Raw genomic sequence first — 17,810 nt, 5'->3', positions numbered from 1 at the left:
GGTGCTCTGGAAACTCAGAGTCATTTTGGGCCCTTGGCAGAGAGTCAGGCCAACCCCACAGGTTCCTGTTTGCCCAAGCTGGTTGTCATAAAAACATATGGAAAACTAAATCTTTGTAAGTAATCAGCCTGACAGAGGAATATTTGGGGAGAAAAGATCCTTCACCTTGTGCTCAAAATGTAAAAGCTCTGTTTAAAAGCTCTATACTCAATTTAAAAGAATTGCTAAACTGATCCACAGTGAACTGTTTCGAAGAGTGTGGCTGGACTGGCGCTTTCACCCAAAAGAATCATAAAAAAGCTGTGATTGTCCAGCAGCAGTTTATATTTGTGAGTTTTTATTTGTGAGTTTAAGGTATCAACAACAAGTTGTGCAGCTCCCTTTAAACTGCTGACTTCTGAGGCTTATCCTGCTCTGCAGACATTTGACTTACACAGCCAAAGCCAGCGACTCTCAAAGCAGAGACTAAAGCTCCATTCTTAATCCGCTTTACACACGCTCATAAAAATCTCCTCAAAGGGAGAGATACACAGAGCTCTGTCCAGCCCTCACACCCTCCTACCAAGCAGGGAATCATCTTTCCTGCCCTCTCCCCAAATACCCCCTGCCTTGATATTTTTATCAGAGCAGATTTTGGTGAAATCTAAAAGCTATAAAAAATATCGGTCTTTATAATACGTGACCGTTGCTTTGGAGAGGGTTTATTATACTTTGATTATTAATATGATGCATTTTCAGGAATATCTAATGGTGATAGGTCTGGTTGAAGGTATTTCCCAGATTTATCACAAATGAGAGTTTCAAATTCTGATGTGTCTGCAAATGTAGTCCTATATCCCCTACTTCCTCTGAAGTTCTGATGTAATAGTCATTTGCTTTTGTTCACACTTCTGGGAAAGAAATATAAAATATGACTATTTAATAAAAACAAGATTATTTGTAAATAAATGAGATGAGAGAAACTGGCTTGATGATCATATTTCAATGCTGGTACCAGGAAAAGCAAAATGAAATGGTGGCAGATGAGTTACCCTGAAAAATAGCTCTGAACTAAAGGCTGAGAAGGGACCTGGCTGCTCTCTGGGTACATCAGGTGGACAGGGAAAAGCCCTTTAATTTAGAAGTCACCATCACCAAAGGAAAAAGTGGGTCAAACCTGGTCACTTATGTTGGCAGTTTGATGAAGTTTTCTAAGTATCAGAGGAGTGAGACTCTGAAACAGCCTTGCAGAGGCAGCCACGAGGCTTGTGAAGCCAACCAGGGTTAAGGCAGAGGTTCCCCAGTTTTGCAGGTTTGTTTTGAGCAGAGCTCACTTGGACTGGATCTCTTCATGCAGGAGCTTCAGCCAGTCCGTGCTGGGTTTCTTAAGGGAACAGACTTGCTGCATATGCTAATCTGGGCTGTTTGCTGTGACACCAAAAGCACCAGAGCACACGTTCCTGGAGCTGCTGAGACCCACAGTCTGCTGCTTGCAGGGGTTTCCGACGGGCAGAGGGGGAGGGGATGACCTGCCCTGCATGACTGCTCTTGTTAACATCACTGGGCTTATTCAGATGTACTTGCAGACCGATGGCATAGAGCTGAATTTACACTAAACCCATCTGTCACCACGTCTTTAGGAAGTATATTCTTAAAAAGGGATGTGAAGTTTATCACGGGTGAGGAAGTTCGAGTACGGTTCATTGGATAAAATATCTGTGATACACTCAAATTTGTTGCTCGAGTATAAATATATTTGCCAGCAACCCAAAATTCGTTTGAACTTAAAAATCCCCCCTTGGTGATCCCAGTTTCAAATATATGCAGCAGTTCTAAAGTTCAGTATTTTCCCTAGACAAAACAATAAACACTGAAGATATGAAATTTCCAACTTTGAAAGAATTGTGGTGCCAGGGTAGTCATTGTGATGCAATTCAACAACTGAATTAGATTTCTGAATGCTGAGCTGATGGAACAGAACTGAAAACTAATAAATGGATTTACCTGCTCTTCTACACCTTTGGGTATAAGCAGCTAACAATAGTGAATTACATAAACACTGCTGTAAAGTTTAGAGATATTCACATCCAGAAATTTATTGCCTTTAATCAGATGATCTCTGAAGAGCAATTACTTTGATACATATTATGAAAATGTTTATTTGGAATAGGAAAAATGTCGAAATGGACCTACATAGCTTCTACAATTTAATCTACTAGCACAAGTTATCAGGTTTTTTTATCATTGTATTCCCTCATGGATATTGTCCACAAACTGTCTTCTTTCTCTCATTTCTAACCATCAAGTGTCCTAGCTCTTAACAGACAGTCATAGGGTGTATTTTTAAAAAGGGTTTAGAAATAGAAAGTTTACTTCCCCATTTGTCCCTACAGTCATTTTTAAACATGATGCTGTGGTTGACAGACATTTTTCAATTAAAAAAAAAATCTATTCTTACCTCATAAGCATTTCAGCCAAACTCTTTGCATCTAGAAGAAAATAGAAGAAATGTCATCACAAATGAAAATCTATTTGATAGATGCATTATTAGGAAGTAAGTGATTTGAATCAGCCATGTGTAAGACCACTGCTGTTTCTCAGATCAGTGGCAAGAATAAAATAGCCTCCAATTTTGCTGAAATTGCATTTCAGCCCCAAACAGTCCAATTAGTTCCTCAGTAGGAGAAAAGATGCTTAGAGAAGTGCAAGTTACCAGTGGCTTAACTGGAAAAAAAATTACATAAACATATTAAAAGTAGGAACAGTTTAACAAGTAATGGGGATCTCTGTTCAATCCCAGAATTATTTAGGTTGGAAAAGCCCTCTCAGACCATCGAGTCCATCCTGTGACCAATCCCCACCCTGTGACCAATCCCCACCTTGTCCCCCAAAACTGAGTGCCACATCCAGTTCTTCCTTGGACACCTCCAGGGATGGGAACTCCACCACCTCCCTGGGCAGCCCCTTCCAATGCCTGACCACCCTTTCAGAAGAAATTCTTCCTGATGTCCAGCCTGAACCTGCCTGGCAAAAACTTGTTTGGTTACTCCCAAATATGAATGTTTTTCCATGAGCAATAACTCAAAACTACTACTGGGTCTTCAGAGGGCTGTCAACACACAAAACAGGGGGTGGTTATTCCCACATGGATCAGCCCTGCAAAATGAGGCTCTGCTGAAGGAAAAACATTTCTTCTGTTGTTGTCACTGCTGCTATTATTAGCAGAAAATCCTTTGGGCATATAATTATTTCGATACTGAGTTCAAAAGACACAGCTGAAGTTTGGTTTTTCACGTAGGTTTCTGTAAAACTTTATCAATATAATATAATTATTTCTGTGGTATCATTCAGTAAAAATAGACAACTCTGCTTTGTTCTCCTGCAATCTGCTGCTAAACAAACTCACTTAAAAATGCTGACTCCAGAGTCCTTAAGCATATCACACAGCAACAAAGCAGCCTTTTGTGCAACCAAGTGAAGCAAATCTGAGAAGAAAACAATTCCAAGTTCTCAGTCTTCAAACAACTCTCCTCTTATGTGAAACTTTACATTACTTCTTTTATCTGCTTCTTGTAAATCTAACGGCACCTGCCAAGGCATTTACTGAATTTGCCTTTGTTTTCTCCATCTCACCTTTTTTATTCCTCAACCACCTCTTGGGTCTCCAACACCTACAACATGTTCCTTACCAATGATTCTATTAAATATCTGCCTTTAAAATTCAGAGGATGAAGGCAGAAACAATCCACCATCTTAACACATCTTTCCAGCTTGAGTTGCATTAATTTTCAAAAGGAATGGACAAAGGGCTCTTTTTATTCATTGAAAATCTCAACCAAACCCCTTCCATCCACTTTCTGCATTCTGTTCCTCTGATACAGTGCCAGCTTCTCTGTCTTAGCCTTTATTCCTCACCTACTACTGGAGAAGCTGGATTTCTGGGCTTCCTTGAGGTCTATTTGCTCCATTCCTTTATTTTTAACCTCCTCTTATCCCTTTCCAGCACAAAGCAGGGCAAGTTCCAGGTGGAGGGAAGGCCCATTTGCTGGGGCAGCCACCTTTAAAATTCCCAACACATTTGGTTTGGCCCCCTGGGAAATCAGGGACAGTGATACAGCTTTAGATTGCATCCTGCCCCTTCTGAACTATCACGCCACGCTCACACTTTCTGCCTGTGTGAAGGTGAACTGCATTTAAAAACAAAGGGGAAACTATTACAGGAGTAGCAGAGCTGGGTTAATAGCAGGGAGAAAGAGCATTAAGCCATCAGGCTTCTGTGTTATAATACATGTTGACCTACTGAATGGCTGCTTGAACTCTAGCAGCCAATTGACCTTTTTTGTGACCTGACTTGGTGGAACCACTAAACTGGGCAAAAAATCAAGGCTTTGCTAAGAACTATGCTTTTTTTATAGAATATTCCAGTGTGACAGAGGAGGAAGGCAAATGTTTAACTGTCCCTACATGCTAAACAAGGGGTGAAAAGATTAAGAATGGAGAGACTGCTGTTCTTATGCTGCGTTTGCCACAGAAACTGGAACCACAAACCCGCTGTCTGTAAGCACAGACACAAATGTTTGCATGCAGAACACACTGCACATCAAACTGCAATTCCCACTCCTCTTTGTCCAGCAGACTCAAAGCAAACACATCTGCAGCCACAAAAGCCAGAATTACATCTGTAACTTGCATAAGTTCTTCTAGAAGGTCCCAGTGTGGAAATTATTCTTTTTGATGTAGGCTAGAGGAAAGCTGGCAGCAGAATCATGATTTAGGAAAAAATGGCAGTGATTGTGGCAGGATTTCTATTTCAAAATTCTCATGAAAGTTGATCACAACAATTACTAAAGCAAAACATTTTTTTTTTGTTCAGTTAGGAGAGCAGAAAAACTTGCACACACTGTCGTAGAGAACTTAGTAATGAGTTCTCTGGAACAACAATACTTATTGTACTTATTATATTGTTATTATATACTTTTAGAACAGGAAGTAACTTCCAGCAGAACAGAAAATGTTTAACATGGGAGCAGTCTTCAAAAAGAATGAAAAAAAAAATTAGAATTACTGAAGTCCTCTCAATCTGATCTTGGCAATGAGCAAAATGATGAAAAAAATTGAATGAAGCTTAATGAAATGAACTAAAGGAATAATTGAGGCCAATCAATAAAGATTTGTGGTCAAGCAGCCATGTCCAACAAAGTGGATTTTTAAAAATGAGACTAAAATTCACTGAGAATTGATGACACTGAAAACTCTCTCACTGTGATATGATTAAATAACAGTAAAATCTTACATTTGTATTTCTCACAGCAAAGTGAGAAAGTACCTCGAAGTATCTTAATAAAAAGTAGCATGATGCAAAAATTAACACAGGAGCCATTTTTCATTTAGGAGGCCATAAAGGGAAAGAAAAAAGGCTGTTACCTCTCTGTCTGATGCTGATATGAGTGTCACTGGAATACTGTGTTAGTTGAGAAAACCTACCTAAAGATTGCAAAGGGACCAGATAAAAGCCTTGACATTAATAAATGATGGGAAAACTACAGAGGAAAATTAAAGGATATTCATCTGTTTCATTTACCAATGAAAACTAAGAAATTACTTGGACGCCACCATGTGAAAAAAATATCCTTAGAGGCTGAAAATGATCCAAAAAGGAACTTCAGTCCCTGTACAGAAGTAAAACAGGACCAGATGGGATGTTGAGCTGTAGCTTGACAAATTCAGATAAGTGAAATGCAATTTTTACAGAAATGTTAGTTAAATACTGATTATTTTTATCAAAAGTACTGATGAATTCTTTTTCACTGCCTATGTTTTTGTGAAGCTCAGATATTTTTCTAAATTCCTATATTCTAAGAGGAAATAGTTCAGAGAAGTCTTATGTTATGCAAAAGCTGTACTGGCCAGTGATCATGAGGCTTCCTTAAGGGACTGTAACTCAAGAATCTATGAATACTTGTAAATTAACCATGAAAAAATAATGTGCACAGCCACCATTTCCTGGAGCCAGGGGGCTTGAAATGTCCTGCTCATTACTGGATGGAATTCCACAGTTTTTCTAAGAAGATAACACTTTCTGTTTCTTCACCACATATTTTTAATTAAAAAAAACAACCCAAACTTCACAGGGCTAAATGACTTCTAAGGTTTCAAATGAAAAAGTTATTATACAAGCTAAAGCATCCAGATGCCCTGATTTGCAGAGCTGTGTGGGAACCATAAGGGCAGTTGTCCTCTTTAATCTATGAGTTTGCCCATGCCTAAGAGCCCTGTATCTCTTCTTTTTTTTTTCTTTTTTTTTTTGGCAAAAACATCCAAAATATTGTTACAGAAAACAAAATGAGACCCAAAAGAGAGATAAGTATTTGCTAAGGTGAGAAGGATTTAATAGCTACGATCGTATTTTGGTTAAAATACAAAATAGCTAAACGAGTTGGTGGCTCTTGGAAATAATTAGACTTATTTTTGTAAAGGATGAGTTGCTTTACTATTTATTCAGTGTGGGATTTGAGAGGCTTTTTTCCCAATACCTTCAGTGGAAGGTCTGCCATTATGTGCCAAAATCTAGAGGGCAGAAGCGACTGCAAGTGGCTGCAAGAGTCAAAAACTTGGCTGTGGCTCAGCCAGGCGTATTTACTGGAAGATTGATAAAGCTGAATGAATTCACAGATCTAAAACTTATTCGTCCGGCAAACAACTGAATTTGAATGAGGATTAGAGAAAAGGACAGATCAGCAGCAGTGAAAGGCCAGTGAAGTGTTGCAATAGTTCTGTCATAACACATCGGGGGGAAAGAGCTGTGGCAAAAAATCTGAGGCTATCTGGCTGTGTTTTCTAGCTTACTAATACATGGCTATTTTCATTTTAAAGTTCAGGAATCATGGTTTGCATCTGCTGGGAAACTGAAATTCCCTCATCTTTAGAACATCTGATTTTATCCTTCAAAAAAACCCCCAATTTTAGGTTATCGGAACCATTCACAAGGGAAGCAAACACCAGCAAAAAAAAAAAAAAAGGAAAATAAACAAACACCAACACATGAGAATTATTTTCTTTTCCCATAATAACAATGAAAACATTAATTATTTTTGTAGAAGCTTAGTACCAAACGAAAAAGAAGGAATCTCTGTAGAAAACACACACGCTTTGTCACCTCATGTCTATTAGGTATTGCAGGAAAACGGTGCCAGCTGGGGATTGAACAGTTTGGTCACTTGTACTTTCACGTTCAGGGACTGTGTGTATGTGGAAATGAGGGCCACAGACGTCCTCTTACCTCTCAGTCGCTTCAGCCTCTGCTCCCTCCTCCTCCTCCTCACGACCATCAGCATCACAAAGAGCAGCAAGACCCCAACCAAGATACAGGAGATGGTCACCAGCATCTTTAGCCCTTCGTTGGTTGCCAGCCCTTCCTCACTCTGCACAACTGACTTAATGAGTGGAGGGATTGTACCTGGAAACAGTGTCATGATATTAGAGGCCTATTAACGAAGACAAAAGGTTGAGTTCGCGGGGAATAAGGCAGGTCACGTGCTCCAGTTGTCTGCAGAACATTAATAAGGATGTTTCTGTTTGGGGTGGATGATTCGTGTGTCTAATGGCCATGCACACATATCCAGGCACACTGATAACAGGTACTGACTGCAGAGACTCAGAGATTATCAGAAATCAAGAAGAATTGCATTAATTGATTAAGCACAACCACGCCCGCTAAGCAGTCAAATACTATGATTAATTTTGAGCCCTATTAAATCATTACAAAGCTGTAAGAGGTCTCAGAATTCCTACCTATATATTACTCCTTACTTTGGGAAAATAGCACTGCTGCAGCATTTCTGCTGGGCTTTTCTTGGTATCTGACAAAGCTCATTTTGTGCCACACACATCAGATCGATCCTTTGCGGAGAAACATTCTTACATCAAGTCTAGGGGTGCAGCAGTGGCAGGGATCTGAAATTCAGATGGCCAAGCTGATACTAATCTGCTAAAGACTGTCTGACATTAAACTCATCAGTAAAACAGGAGGGTAATGCTGGAGAGAAACAATCAAATTTTGAGAGGGAAACCAGGGAAATGAATCTACCAACTACTGGCAGGCAGCTCACTTTTTCATTCTGGGACATATTTGCATTTTGAATATACCTGGCTTCCTGGTGATATATAATACTTGAACTTTTCAATTCTCTTTTTCTTTACCTCTGAAGGACGTGAGAAGAATGCAGGGCTTTCTGGGGAAGGCTGTTTAGTCATGGAAGACTTCTCCCTCATTTCCTGATTACTATTAAACTGCTGAATGCAACCACAAATGAGCTATAAAATGCATATTTGTTTGGAATGGGTAGGAACACGCAAGTATTGTGAACTGTGATGACTTTGGATGGAAGCTATTAAATTTTAACCGGCTACTGAGACATAAAAGTGGCTCCTTACTTGCTGAAAGGAGAGGAGGGTGACAGAGAAAAACAGGCACATCCTTTTTTACATTTTAATTGCTGCATTAAGTGATATATCCCATTATGTCCCATACAGTATCAGAATAAAAAACTGGGATATGATGCAGTACAATGTGAGTGCTAGAACCACAGTGAAAATGTTGAATCCTAAGTCATGGGGGTTTTTTCAGATCTATTTGAGTTGCATATAAAGCATGGAGCAGCTCCCTAAAGAGAGGAAGATTAAAAGAAAAGCTACAACCACCCAAACCTTTATCAAGTACTACGGAAAATTTGTTTTCTTACAATTGCATTTTGAATATTTTTCTACTGTTCCTTTGCAGTTCTTCCCCATAATTTTCTTTTTTTTTTTCCTAATTTTCCATTTCTTGGTATAAACACACAGCAGGATTTTTTCAACTGAGATTCAGTTTTTGCACTACTCTCAAGGCAAATAAAATTATTAGATGAAACTTGAAGCTCCTGAAGGTAATACTAATAACTGTCTCCAAATTCTCCTAAACCCTCATGAATACTAAGAGGCCAAAGTTTTCTCTGAATTACAGTCACACAGATCTCTGCCTAAAGACTGTTGGGTTCAAGATTGCCTAAAATTACGTCTTCCCAGAGACCTGTGTGATGAAAATCAAATTATGAGTGGCCTTAATTTCAGCTAAACCTTAAGTGTTTAGGTATGTGATTATCATTATCCATACCTCTTCCAAGTAAAATGTAAACCTCATAACGTTATAGCCAGACGGTTAAAGCTTAATTAAAAATCATGCTGCAGGTTTATATAACCCTCACATTATCCATTTGTGGCTTTTCAGCAATTGTATTAGGAATTAGCAAAAACTAATCCTGCTCTCCATGGATAGAAACATTTATTGGCATCCTGGGTGCTGGCTGGGAGTGGAATACCCAAAGTCCTCAGAACTAAGTCCCAGATGAACTGGGAGGGTTTGTTTTATTTTCCAGGTCAACTCACCTGATTGGTGCTTCCTAGAAGTTGTAATTGGAATGTCTCTGACCCCATTTTCCCCTTTGTTGCAGCCCTTCCAGCATCTCCCACTGCACCTCGTGAATTCAGGAATACTAATCTAAGTGTTTTCCCGTGTCCTCACTGCTCTTCACGGTGGGAAGTCCCTTGGTGGGCTGGAATCAATTAGCAGAGTTGGAGCAGCCACGGAGCTGATCTGATTTAATGTCAGGGCTACTGAGGAGCTGAGGGAAGCTCCTTTGCAGTGCTACACACTATGGGTGCTAAAAATACCTCCTCGAGTATTGAGTGCAAGCGTTCCAAAAAACAAGGGGCAGGGAGGTCAGGAAATCTGTGAGGTGAGATACCCGTGAACGGAGAGAGCACAAAGTCGTCATTAACCCTTTGACCTGATTTCCCACGGAGAGATTTCAGGTGAAGGATGCTCAGCCAGGATATTCCTCATGAGCTCTGCCACAGGCAGCAATCAGCTGCTGCAGCCCAAAGTGACCCAAACACCACGTAACTCAAGGATTTCTGCAAAGTTTACAAAGGCTTTAGCCTAAGGCTGCTAAAGCTCCTGAGTTTTGTCCTCATCTTTTGGTATCCTAGAACTTCCATACACCATGTTATCTAATCTCCAAAGTACTATCCTTGTACCTGCTTTATCCCAAGGGCAGCTGGGACCCCTGGAAGCTGGAAGGGGCTAATCTCACATCACAGGATGAATCAAAGGTAGAGGTGGGGGTAACACTCAAAAGTGGAGCTGGCCAAGAAGTTTCCACAGACAAACAAAAAACTCCCTCTCCAGGAAAGCAAAAAATTCCTGCATGAAGTAATGATAGGAAATGTTGATTTATAATAATACACAATTTTCCAACTCTGAAGCTCCTTAAGCCTATGCAGTTTACCAAGGAAAAATTGAGCAGGGAACTATAGGGACAACTTTTGTTTAGAAGCACTGAAATATTTATATGAAATCTCTTATGTGGGCATAGACTATCTTAATTTTCAATAGTGACGATAATAATAATAACAACTAGTTTATCATTTCTATTCTGCATCAAAGGTAACAGATTTAGAAAATCTGAAAACTGAAATCTGCTTCTCCATTCCCGTGTTTGCCCCTCTTAACCTTAGGGTCAGTATTCAAGATCATGCTGCCTCTCTAAGGCACAATGTAGTCCTGGCAAAGCATGTCTGACAAACAAAACCAGCAACATCATAAATGAGAAATTTTCCAGCTGACCAGAAGCAGTGGCCCAGGAAATTTAATGCTACAAATAGTTTTCACTGTTTCGTTTTCTCTCTTTTAAAGATGCCATACAGCAACATCAAAAAAATCAAAGGGTGTGCAGGTCACAGTGTGTGAAACCAAGGTAAGTATCATCATTCAATGAAAAAGCAGAGCCTGACAACATTTGAAATCAGATCACTGCGAGAATACATTTGATTTCAGTGCTATCAGTGGGAATTTAAGGCTCCAGACCTGCATTTTCATATAATCTCATTTTAAGGTATGGCTTGTGTGCTCCAATCATATAGATGGAATGATGTAAGATGTAATGGCTTAAGATGCTGAGGTTTAAACCCTGCCTGAGTCATATCCCACACTTATGACTGGGAATGGCCCCTGCTCTGCCCTGAGCTGTACATGAGGAGTGATGGGACAAATCTGTGTCAGGGAGATGTGTTACCAACACAGAGTTATGAACAATTACCAGCTTGGTGCTGTCACTGGACAACCATCAGCTCTTGCTTGAATTTGCTCACTGGTTCTGTTGGTTAATTTAACACTACAGATGTAGCCAAGTGGTTGCACAGCACAGCACAATATCCCTGGCAACACAGCAAGATTTTTACACTGGATGTCTCCAGAAAAGCTCTGGCAATTCACACTGGAGCAATTCAAGGGAATGCCATCTGGAGCCATCTGTGCTGCCTTCCTGCCAGGAGCACAGGCATCTCCCACCGCAGAGCCACCGGGAGCACACATGTGCCACCCTCCCTCTCCACAAGCCTGCCAGGAGATGAGCTGGGGTGACTGACAAACTGGCATGTTTGCTCTTGCCCTCTTGTCCCGGTTTTTGAAGGGTGGGCAGTAACCCCTGGCAGAAGGGCAGGATGCAACAACGCCTGCCTCCCCTGTGCCCTGCTGCCAGGCATGACCGAGCCATCTGTCATGGCCATTAGCTTCACTCTCCCCTGCCTGTAAAGCACTGCCATTGCTTTGCCCTTGGAGGATGTTTTCCAGAGGCTTTCCCGGAAGATAAGCTCCGTTGTGTCACATAATGGGTTTTGGGCAGTGTCACAAGGACACTCTCGCACGGAATATCGAGGGGGCCACACACCCCCTGAATGGCTGCAGGAACCAATTGTGTGGGAGACAAAAATTTCATGGAAGAGATGCATGAATTACCAGCAAGTGCCTCTGTAACCACTGGAACTAATGACACTTAGTGTCCTATGATTACGTGTCTTATGGCTGATTGACTTCGGTGCCGGAGCTTTTCCGCAGTGACGACAAATAAACAATTCCTCTTCTCTGCCTGGCAGCCCATTGTCATGAAATCAGGAGATATTTTACATCCTTGAGACCTCAACCTCTCTGACAGCACGACCAGCAGATTTAAAATGGGGTTTACGAGGGGAAAAAATGGAAGATGAGAAAAAAAAAAAAAGAAGGTTGAACTTATGAAACTTGAGTAAAACAGTTTCTGAGACGTAAATAAAATCAAATACTTACTGCCATCGTAATTGAGTGTTGCAAATTTAGCTTGTTTCTCTGCACAGCCAGCACTGTTGCACACTCTCATCTGCAGCTCATACCAGGTTGCCTCCTGGAGGTCATACAGGATGTAGGACTTGGACAGGGATGTCCTCTGAGCCGTTGTCCAGACCGTTGTCCCAAAGGGTCGGTATTCCAGGGTGAAGGAGGTGATGGGGCAGCCCCCGTCATTCCAGCCTATCAGGTTCAGCTTCACTCGTGTCGTGTTGATACTGGCAAAGAGCTCTTGTTCCTTGGAAAACTGTGGCTCTGGAGGCAATGGTATAATTCAAGTGAAATGCTTAAATATTGCAGATAAAGGGCTCTTAAATTATAAAGTTAAGAGAATAACTTCTAGGATGCTTTTAACTTTATCTTGAACTCAGTAGCTATATATTTAACTTCTCCCCCTCCTCCTTCTTAAATGTTTTTTTCACACTTATGTGCCAGACTCACAAACTCAGATTTCCAAATCTACAAGTGAAAAAAATATCCATACATCTCCAGATGGATCTGACTTGCTGGTTTGCATGGTCTGGGATGACTTGTAAATCTAGTGCAGACACTTCATAGAAATAAATGCCCCTGCTCACTGCTACGAAAAAAAAAGAAAGAGTTCAAAACTTCCTCCAAAAATACTACAAAAGACAAATGCACTTGAAGATTGTCCACTGATGCTCCAGTCTTCTTTTGAAGTGGCTTTTGAACAAGGCTTTTTTGCAAGTACAGAAACTTTCATTTGCCAAAAATGACAAATTTTAAGAACTTGCAAGAAAAGAACAGCGATTAAAAATAATTATATGCTACCATTGCACATGACATACATGAAAATAATATATATTTTGAATTTTGCATTTCTGAGTTAAAATGTTTCCATTCAGAAGGGGAATGACATTTTTATTTCCTTGTCACACTTTGGGCTCAAATGATGGTTTACGATTTAAGTTTTTTTGACAGTTCTACAAAACACAGGAGTAATGACAGTCAAAATGGCACCTGAGAATTGAAATAGCAACAGTAGATGGACAAGGAAGACCATCAACAAGTGTAATTTGAATTAAATACTGCTGCAGAGTATTTAAAAGTATTATTGCAAACTGTTCAGCAAACCAAGTATCTTTACTATTGGAAGTTACACCTAATGTAGTGAAAATTATCTGTAATGTGCTATTTTATTTTTATAATGAAGCATAACTTTTCCAAATAGGGGTATTTCTGGCATTCTTGTAGGAAAACATACTCTTTTCTAAACCCTATAAGAATCTAAATGAAACTTGTAATTCCTGCCATGTGTTATGAACTACTTCAAATTGTCCCTGTTAACAGCTTAGGGTAGAGATGCTTCTGGAGCTTTAACATGAAGGAGAGTGATCTCAGCCTTCTAAATCACACAGTACCTGTTCAGTCCATAAATGTTACACAGGTAGTTTTCAGGCATTTGTATAAAACCCCAGAGAAACTCAAAAGGCTGGGAGATCTGCTTTCTTATGAACCAATGATCTTAAAGGTCTTTTCCAATCGAAACACTTCTATGATTCAGATCTTATTTGAAGCATGTTTAAATTTTACATCTGATGCAAAAAGAAACTTCTAATGAATGAAAATAAAAAACCCTCAATTGCTACTTCTCCAAGTGTCCCTTTGCTTTAATGTCAGCAGATGATTCTCCCTGATCATGACAATCTCAGGACATTTGCAGCTGTGCTTCAGTCTCCCCTGAGCTTCAGTAAGTCCTGCCACTCACACCCACTCTGCAACAGCACTGGTGTGATGGAGAGCACGGAGAAGGGCTGACTTTCCTACCAAAATAAACTATTTTTACTGTGAAACTGCTACCAAGCAAAAGCGTTTCTTACAACTGGGGAAGAGATTCAAGAGGAGGTGACCTTTAGAGCATTATGCAAAACTACTGCACTACCTTGTGTTAAAGTGCCCCTTTAAGTGGGTCTGTAGCCAAATTTGCTCATAGTTCTGACATATATTTCTAGTGTGGAATTTACCTCAGCAACCACGACCAAGGGACCCATTGCTGAGCTAACTAAGAATTACATGGATTTTGTTTGTTTTGCCTTGCAGAACTTAATGTAAACTTTTCCTTTATTTTTGACACTGATCCTGCTCAAAGGATGCTATATGCATGGCTCCTGCAATACCAGCTTGGAGGAGAAATAAAACATTGGTCCCATTTCCTTTACCCAGATATTTATTTATTCCCTGTCTTCCTTCAACATCGAGACAAATAACCCCCTGAATTTTTATAAGAAGAGAAGAAACAATTTCTTCATGGCAATAAAGCAGTTGGAATTGCTGTATCCCGTGGCAGGGGAGACACTCTCTTACCAAATACCACCCAACCCATCTTAGAAAAAAATTACTGGAGAAATAAGGATAGAACATCAGCCAGGAAGAGCTTAAAGTCCTGCAGCGACAGCCTTTTCTCTCACAGCATGGACACAACTGGAAATGCTTCCAAAGCCAGAAATATTAAATATCCAAGCCTGTCTTCTCATCAAACCAAGACCTGCAGCAGGATGCCAGAGCTTTAGGGGAGCAAAGGGGATGGAAATCCACAAACCTTTTCCAAGTGTCTTGGCCTCGATGATCTCGCTGATGCGTCCCGGCCCCACCCCGTTCTGGGCAGTCAGAGTGAACTTGTACCAAGTGCCACATTTCAGTGTTTCCAGCCTGTAGGATCTCTCACTGGGGCTAATGGGAAAACTGCCCCACTGCTCACTGTTATCTTCAGAGTACTGCAAAATATAACCTGGAGGAAAAGCAGAGATGGCAGCGATGAGCCGGACACAAACCACAGATTCTTCAGGTGATCCCACGAGTCATTTTAAAGACCTAATAAAACTGGGAAAGTCCCATTTGCAGGAAGACATAAAGCTCCCCCCTGACTAAAAGATAGGCAATGCATTTTTCCCCATCCTTACAACAGCCTAAATACCATTTTTGTGATGGCTTCAAAGGGAAAAGAAAGGGATAGATATTTCTAAGCACCCTTCAATCAGCAACAACCAGATGATGAACCTGGACCCTCAGAAATGAGTGGTTGGAGATTACATGTCTGGAAAATCAGATAGAGTAACTGTCACAACAGCTGAAAGAAAGTGATTAAATGTGTGAATAAACCACCACAAAGACAAACTGCAATTTACTGAAAGCTGTTATCACGGTGATAGAGCACATTAAGAGTTGACAGCAATACAGATTGCTTTGTTTTTCTGGGTTTTTCTAGCCATTCATAATTATATACTAATCCTATCAACATATGAGAATTTAGTAAGAAGTAGCAATTAACCTGAATTATATTACCTCGGATAGAACTGCCACCGTTGTCTCCAGGTATCCAGGAAAGAGTGATAGAGGAAGATGTAGTTTTGGATACAGTGAGTCTTGGCTGGTCTGGTGGAACTAGATGGGAAAATAGTCAAAAATAGAAAATGCAATCAAATGATTAGACATGATCTTAATCACTTCTCACAGTCATTTATCAAATAACTGTTTTGAGTTGCAAAAAATGCAAATGATTTATGTCAAAGTGTCTGTTTAGCTGACACCCTTGGTTAAAACAAGAGCAGACAAGCTCTCATTTTCTACATTTAATTTTCTACACAATTTTGTCTTTCAATTCTTAACCTTTGTTCTTCTCTGATTTTTTTTTTATCTGTCCTGTCAGACCTAAATAGCAGATGAGCTACCCAGCTATTCATTTTCATTATTTTTCATCTCTGTCTTAGGGGGAAGCTGAAATTTTAGTGGCAGGAAGCAGATGTGCAGTTGCAAATGATGCCCCACTTGTCCCTGTATTTGCAGGCCATTATGGCAAAAATTAAAAAAAGAAGGGTGTATAATGAGTTTCTGCCACTCAATTAGGCAGCATAGTCAGATCTGTGATTGGAAGCAGATCCATAACCTCTTCCACACCACTGAGGTTACTGGTATAAAGAAAACACAATTTTATCAGTGAAGACTGGAAACACTTCAGTTTTGCTGCTCTCTATAAACATTATATCTGTGTTTAATCTGTGGGATATAAGAACCAGGTTCTTACGTGTGGTTCCCAGGACCAGCTCCTGACTGAACACAGGCATAAGACAGAAGTCTCATCTCCCATCTTCCCAGTGCCCATTTTTCTTCAGAGAAAACTCACTTCCATGCAGGTTGGATGAGAGATTGAGTAACCTGGTCTAGGGGAGGTGTCCCTGCCCATGGCAGGGGGGCTGGAACTGGGTGATCTTTAATGTAACTTCCAACCTAAACCATTCCATGGTTCTATGAAACTCCAGCATGAAAGGGCAGAGAAAGAGCCAGGCCACATCCCAGTAAGTTGCCCAGGCTAAGAAAAACTGGAACTGGTAAATGAGACAGGGAATTGAGACTGGAAATGGGACTATAAACTGTGACAGTTTAGGCTCAGGCTAAGTAATCCCAAACTGTAGAGTGGCTGGGTTTCCAGAGCTCAGGGACAGGGAGTGGCAAAGCAACCAGTTTTCTTTTCACCTTGACAACTCTGTCATGTGCCAATATGATCATACACTAGTTATGGTCTGAGGAGGTCATCTTGGACTTCTGTCTGAATCTTTAGCTGGCCCTGTTGTAGAGATGAGGTAACCAGAACCATGGCACAAAAGCAGTGAGGCCATGGGGGATGATGTTTGAAAAGGACGGCAGGTGAAACTTTAAAGAGCTGGGAGAAAATTTATTGGAGCCCTGGAGGGTCAACATTTGCTAACACATCACCCAAGAGTCTTCTGAACACGTGTGACTAGAGACCTCCAAGCTCCTCAGATACACAGACAAAATGGAGCTTTGCTGCCTCAAGAACAAGAAGTGAGGCATGGACAGTGTCCATCAAGGAGAAGGATGAAGAACTGGGATGGAAAGCCAGGGAGCTCATGCTCAAGTCAGCAGATTGCGAAACAATTTGAATGCTGATATAAATCAGAGGCTGCTGGTTTGCAGCTGTGGACTAGTTCAGAGAGAAGTTCATTTTGCTGCCCTCACAGGGCCCAACTGTGCTGAAGAAAACCAAAGAGACAGTTTATACTCTAAAGGAAAATTCTCTGTGTGAGATGGATTTGTTCTGTTATTCTGACTGACTTGGCTGATTCCATGGAGAGAGACTGCACACACTGCACTGGGAAAGATTTATTGTAAAACCTTCCGTCACAGCTTCACCCTATCTACAAAAAATGGTGGTCCCACATATTAAATGCCACTCCTTCTCTGTCCCTCAGGGAAATAATATTGATTTGCTTTTAGTTACTGCAGTTCAATAACAGCAAAGATATGCAATTACAGAAGTACTTAATGAAATATAAATATAAGGTTTCCATTTGACAGTGTTTTCTCTGCCTCCTTCCTTTTGTGGTCATGCTTCAAACATTGCAGAAGAGCATCCTTTAGTTTCTGTTGGATTGTAGGCAAGCTGATATTTGTTTCAAGGCTTAATGGAATGGTTTATGCAGGAAGAGTGGGGCTGCAGCTGAAATAATCTCTTTCTGTGCTCTCATATGTTTGCACTAGAAGTTTAAATTCACATCCAGAGAGTGTTGAAGCACAGCATGGCCCACATTCCCAACTCAGGTGTTTTCTTCCCTCTGGCACAACAATTTGCAGCCAGTTGAAGCACTTTGAGTATCTT

The 17,810-nt window shown here is 40.6% G+C and overlaps 1 protein-coding gene across 1 annotated transcript in view; it reads right to left on the bottom strand.

Moving 5' to 3' along the window:
• DSCAM (DS cell adhesion molecule) overlaps positions 1 to 17,810 on the bottom strand; it is a 442,671-nt gene that overhangs the window by 33,113 nt on the left and 391,748 nt on the right. The window contains exons 24-28 of the mRNA XM_027689234.1: positions 15,479 to 15,577; positions 14,736 to 14,924; positions 12,140 to 12,430; positions 7,259 to 7,435; positions 2,438 to 2,468 (exon numbers count right to left, since the gene is read on the bottom strand). Coding sequence (XP_027545035.1) covers positions 2,438 to 2,468; positions 7,259 to 7,435; positions 12,140 to 12,430; positions 14,736 to 14,924; positions 15,479 to 15,577 — 787 coding nt within the window. The remainder of the gene's footprint in view (positions 1 to 2,437; positions 2,469 to 7,258; positions 7,436 to 12,139; positions 12,431 to 14,735; positions 14,925 to 15,478; positions 15,578 to 17,810) is intronic.

This window comes from Neopelma chrysocephalum, unplaced genomic scaffold (genome assembly GCF_003984885.1).
Source record: "Neopelma chrysocephalum unplaced genomic scaffold, ASM398488v2 Primary Assembly neopelma1_76, whole genome shotgun sequence".
Classification (NCBI taxonomy): Eukaryota; Metazoa; Chordata; class Aves; order Passeriformes; family Pipridae; genus Neopelma; species Neopelma chrysocephalum.
This window is presented reverse-complemented; position numbering and strand designations above follow the sequence as displayed.